General features: G+C 42.5%; 1 protein-coding gene across 1 annotated transcript in view; it reads left to right on the top strand.

The window, feature by feature from the left end:
- Window positions 1-476: 476 nt before the first annotated feature.
- LOC149315211 (rho-related GTP-binding protein RhoJ) overlaps window positions 477-6,000 on the top strand; it is a 105,855-nt gene continuing 100,331 nt past the window's right edge. Inside the window, exon 1 of the mRNA XM_089522752.1 lies at window positions 477-1,234. Within this exon, the coding sequence (XP_089378878.1) occupies window positions 1,066-1,234 (169 nt within the window). The 5' untranslated portion in view covers window positions 477-1,065. The remainder of the gene's footprint in view (window positions 1,235-6,000) is intronic.

Here is a 6,000-nt window from a genome sequence, read left to right as displayed (position 1 = left end):
CTCTGAGCAGCAGTAGTCTAACTCAGCCAGGGAGATGCAAAATTTCAGGAGCAGTGCCCTTAAAGGACAACCACCATTTTTAACTTGTCCCAGATGTTTCTAAGTACTCAGTTCAAGTCTAGCATCTCTGACATTTGGTGTGTTCCTGATTATTCTTTTCTTTTTGCATACTTCCAGATCCTCAGGATGGGGAGGGGACTGCTGAGAGAATAGAGAGCCTGCCCTGTGATACAGAAATGGCTTGTAATAGCCTTGCTTTCCAGCAGTTCCAAAGAAGCAGCATTCAGGACGGTCTTGTGGAGCAGGAAGCCTATGAACTTCAGCCTGCAGTGAGCCCTCGACTGTTTTTCTTCCTCTCCATCCTGGCAGAGTTCCTGTAAAGTACAAACACACACAGAGCTCCTATTGTTTCCAGCCCTTCACGAGCCCCACTGATCTTAATATGGAATTCGGCAGGAAACCCATGATTTCCTGACATACAGCAAGCTGGAGAACATAAAGGGGTTGCATGGGGGGTGGGAGCCAAGAAGGGAAAGGGGTGGGGGGAAAACCCACCCTCTTCCATTAAATTCTTCCAACTTCTTCCCCTCTGTTTGGAACTGCAATGGAAAATGGGGTGGATTTAGCACAAATCCCTGATTTTTCAGGCCAAGCCAGGGAAGGGCAGCAGGCACTCTGTTTCTCAGAGTGCTGCTATTTTTAAGCCGTGTGAAATACCAAAGTCTCTGCATTCAAGATGAAGATTTCCTGACTTGAGCTAACAACACGCGTGTCACTTTTCTATTTATTCCCTCGCATGTTTCTCTTTGCCTGGTATGAGGGAGACAGCCTGCAAATCAAAGTTATGATTTCATGAACTTCCATCGTCCGACCACAACAAAACTCAGTGCAGAACGAAGCCGGTGGAAACCAGAATTGCACACCTTCTTGTGCAATTCTTGTGGATTTTTCCTCCTCCTGCTGGTTCTATGTGTGCCTGAAGAAGGGTAGAACAAGAAGAAGAAGAAGAAGAAGAAGAAGAAGAAGAAGAAGAAGAAGAAGAAGAAGAAACTAGAAGCAACAAGGATGAGCAACAAAGAGGAAGAGCACAGTAACTACGATGGAAGCTTGAGGAAGATGCTGAAGTGTGTAGTGGTTGGCGACGGAGCTGTTGGCAAAACCTGTCTGCTGATGAGTTACGCCAATGATGCTTTCCCAGAAGAATATGTGCCTACTGTGTTTGATCACTATGCAGGTAAGAACACTCTAGTTTCAAAATATATCGGTTTAAGGGATGCACAGTGCTCTGGCTTCTTTACCCAAAGTTTGGAAAAGTTATTTTTTGGACTAAAACTCCCAGAATCCCCCAGGCAGGATGGTCACTGGCAGAAGTGGTGGAGAAATCCCAAGGTATGTAATCCATAAAGTAACTTTCCCAAACTCATTCTTTATTTCAGACATAAACACATACCAGGGTAAATCCATGAGAAATTAACCATATATTACACAGAATGAGAAAGCTGAGAGAGGAGGAAGAATTGTGGACTGTGTCACTTGGCATGGCGGGGTCAGAATTTTGAATTTTTGTCTAAGCCATCCTTTGGTCCTCTATTTGTTTTGGACCTCAGCTCCCAGAAGCCCCAGCCAACTTGGCCAATCATCAGGATTTATGGGAGCTGAAGTCCAAATCATCTGGAGGACCAGAGGTTGGGAACCACTGGTCTAAGCCAAAGGGCCCTTTCACACTGTGCTATGATTCCCCTTGAACTATCATAGCTGCTTCCTATGGAATTATGAGATTTGTGGTTGGGGAGGCACTAGAGGTCACTGTATGAGATTTCTAAATACCACTTCCTAAAATTCAAATCCCAGGATGCCATAGGATGTTGCCATGCCAAGAGGAATCATTGTGTGCTATGGAACAACCCCAGGTTGGGACAATATATTTTCCTCTCAAGGGTTCGTTTTACTTCATATTGAGAATTCTGTTTCATCTTTGTGTAGGGGAAAATTCAAAAGCAGGACTCCACACTTGAAGTCTGGTGCTTCCATTATATGTAACACAGAGGTCAGCACCCAAATTTTACCTCATCCATGTCAGTGGGTCAGCAAATACACTCCGAGGCAACGACCACACTACAGAATTAACGCAATTTGACACTGTTTTAACTGTCTTGGCTCAATTCTATGGAGTCTTGGCAGTTACAATTTGGTGTGGCCCCAGAGCTTTCTGACATAGGAGGCTAAACAGCTCACAAACTGCAAACTATAAATCCCAGAATTTCATAGCACTGAGCCATGGCAACGAAAGTGATCCCAAACTGCATTCATTCAGCCGTGTAGATGCATCCTCGGTAGTCTGAGATTTCAAGGAGCTATCCAAAGTCCTGAAGCCTGTCACATAAAGTTTGGACTAACACTGCAGATGAGAAAGTGTCAGGCATTTCAGTCCTGGCTGTGGAAGATGGCTGACATGGACACAAAAACTCTTCTAGAACATAGCCTAAAAGCTGATCTGATGAGACCAATTGCTCTATGTGCCTTTTTACTGGTTATGTAGCACAGTACTATCTCCATTTGTTGTTGCTAGCTGCCTTCAAGTCAATTCTGACTCATGGTGACCCATTGGCTTTCTTCACTGTCTGTCAGGATTGGCTTAACTGATTCTGTCCTGTTTAACATGCTGCCATGATTCTGTCCTGGGTAACATGCTGTTTTGGATTCTATGCTGCCTAATATGCTATGTCATATTATAACATACAACATTTCATATGATAACAAATGTCATATGATAATAGGCCCTGGGTCATACCTATTGTTTTTGTTGTTGCTAGCTGCCCTCGAGTCTGTTCCAACTCATGGTGACCTTGTGGATGAGACATCTCCAAGAATCCCTATCCTCCACTGCTCTGCCCAGATCCTGCAAGCTCCTGCCCACAACCCCCCTGATTGAGTCTATTCATCTGGTTTGTGGTCTTCCTCTCTTTCTTCTACCCTCTACCTTTCCTAGCACTTTTCCTAGTGATCCATGTCTTCTCATTATGTGGCCAAAGTACAATAGTCTCAACTTGATCATCTTTGCCAGGCCTAAATTCAGTTGTTAGTTTCAACTGGAATAGACCCATTGACTCAATAGGAATTTGATCAGTTAGCACTCGTCATTTAACTTGCTTCATAGTATGTACTCTAGATGACATTAATGAATATGTTTAGGCTCAGTTTTTCCACCCTATATGAATACAATGGCATTGTTTCAACCTTTCCATGGCTCAAATTTTCCACCTCGCTAAGAATTAGGTCTCTATGCAGGTTGTCCACATAGGTAGTGCTCAAAAAGAGAGCAAAAAGAGTGTGCTGATCTGCACAAAATCTGTACATGAAATCTCCATGTGACATATAAATCCATCTCACCATAACGGGGGACACCTACTATGGCTTGTATGCCTGTTAAAACAATGGTTGTATAGGTACTAACTGATAAAGGAAAACCTCAAGTCACTTCTCTCCTTCCTTATGATTCTTCAGCTTTTGAAGGTGGCCCTTGAAAAAGATGATGGCTTCAAGAAGACTGTTGTGCAATAGCACTCTGTATGACTCAGTCCTCTGCTACACCTTCAGCTAACATTCACTGGTTCTCAACCTTTGGTCCTCCAGATGTTTGGGACTTCAAGTTCCCAAATTCTTCAGCAGCGACTGAGAAGGTTCTCTCTCATGTCATAGAATCATAGAATGTCCTCACCAAGTGAGCCTCTGATGGTGGCAGGACTAAGAGAAAGCCTTGCCCTGAAGATCTTAAAGTTCTGGCAGGTTCATATGGAGAGATGCAGTCTTTTAAATAGTCTGAACCCAAGCTGTATGGGGCTTTAATACGTCAGAACCAGCACTTTGAATTGTGCCTGGAAATGAACTAGTAGCTTGCAATGTATCTTTTTTTTTAATCTGCATTTGTTTTAATACAGATAATTTCTATGTTTTAAAATATTTAAAAAATTAAATATTTTTAAAATAAAATTAAAAGTTAAAATGTTTATTATTTTTTAAGCTGCTCCAAGTCTCTGTTTCAGAGGGAAGACTGGATCTAAATGAATAGACTAATGATAGTTTGAGTTGTAATAACAGCAATAAAAATACTACTAGGCTCAGAAACAGTGTGAAGTACCATAGCCTGTTTCCAGACTACTGTGAATATGTCCTTTTGCACTCCCATGCCCAAATCCTAGTTTCCTCTTCATCTCTAATCCCAAACCCCTCCTTTCGGCAGTTTTTACAATATTGTGAATAGCTAAATATATAAAATTAAGGCATAATTATCTGTCTGTCTGTCTGTCTGTCTGTCTGTCTATCTATCTATCTATCTATCTATCTATCTACAGTATCTATCTTCCATCTATCCATGTTTTTTTTTACTTTCTTCAAGCAATTGCCTTTTGAAATCACCCACATACTTGAATTTACTCCCTTTCAGCAAGAAGCTCAGAGTGCTCTTTATTGTTCTTGCCATTCTATCCTCACAAGAACCTTGTAAGGTAGGTGAGGCTAACCCAGAAGGTTTCGAGGCTCAGTGGGTATTTAAACCAGGGTCCCTATAATCTTGTCTAAGACTGTAGTCTAGAGGTAGGCAAACTAGTGATTGTTATGTATCTTCCAGTCATGTCTGACATATGACAACCCTAAGGTGAACCTATCACAGGGTTTTCTTGGCAAACTATGTTCAGAGGGGATTTAACGCTGCCTTCCTCTGAATGTAACTTGGCCAAGGTCACCCAGTGAGCTTGCGTGGATGAGTAGGGATTTGAACCCTGGTCTGCCAGAGTCTTAGTCCAACACTCAAACCATTATGCCATGCTAGCTCTCCAGGCAAATTGGTGCCCTCTAAGTATTTTTTACTATTATCTCCATCAATCTCAAGCAGGAAAGCCAATGGCCATCGTAGTCCAAAAAATTAGAAATGTACTATAACTTAGTCTAGCCTAGTGTTAGCACAGCCTTCACCCCTGTCGCTGGATATGGGGTTTCATATTTTCATATTTGACATCTAGTGTCCAGCATGTTTTGGAAGTCAAGATGGCCTATGGGACCTAGGCAAAGGGTCACACTGATTTAGAGGCATATGTAACACCTAGATACCACTGTAAATGGCAATTCACTACCTCCTCCCCCAGGCTCTTCCTCCATCCTGTCAATGGGGCCAATTGCAGAGCAGTTAAACACCATATCTTCCCTCCATCCCATGCTGTGATCATAGAATCATTGGACTTTTTCACACAGGAGGCAAGTGTCATTAAATTGTGATTAAATCATGCTAATAGCATGATTGGGGAAAGATTATCACATCCCCACATGCTTCTCCCATTTGTGTCCCATGCATAAACAGTAATGGATGTGTCGTCGGGCAATAACGGAAACTTATACACACAGGACAGAAACAGGAGAAGCACACAGGATATGATAATCTTCCCTTGATCATGCTATTAGTACAGTTTAATCACGATTTAATGATGCTTGCCTCCTCTGTGTGAAAGAGGTGGAATCTCTTTTCCTATAGCTTGTATCCATTGTTCCATGTTCTAGTCTCTGGAGCAGGAAAAAACAAACTTGCTCCATCGTCAATGTGACACTCCTTCAAATACTTAAAGAGGGCTATCCTATCACCTCTTAACGATCTCTTCTCCAGACTAAGCATATCCAGTTCCCTAAGTCATGATCCTATCCAACCTTCCTACCTGCTCATCAGGATTTGTCTCAAATCCTATCAAAGTTTTGACACTCTGAAGTAAGTGCCATCAGCCACTCTGGTTTCTATTCCAAGGGAAAACCATCAAGCTTTTGTTACACAGCATAGAATAGCAGCAGGCATCCCTCAAGGCGGGCAAATCAGAATATAAATATCTGTCCCACACATAGCCAGTTTGCTGATACAAACTGTTGCAGGATGATACCAGCTGCTTGCAGACTGGGGCTCTGTTCCGTAGACAAGGGCTCCACTTTCTGTATAGCCCATAGACTCCATGTGAGCCACTC

Source organism: Sceloporus occidentalis, unplaced genomic scaffold, assembly GCF_023333645.1.
Source record: "Sceloporus occidentalis isolate IW3139 unplaced genomic scaffold, rSceOcc1.0.p SCAF_4, whole genome shotgun sequence".
In the NCBI taxonomy this organism is placed as follows: domain Eukaryota; kingdom Metazoa; phylum Chordata; class Lepidosauria; order Squamata; family Phrynosomatidae; genus Sceloporus; species Sceloporus occidentalis.
This window is presented reverse-complemented; position numbering and strand designations above follow the sequence as displayed.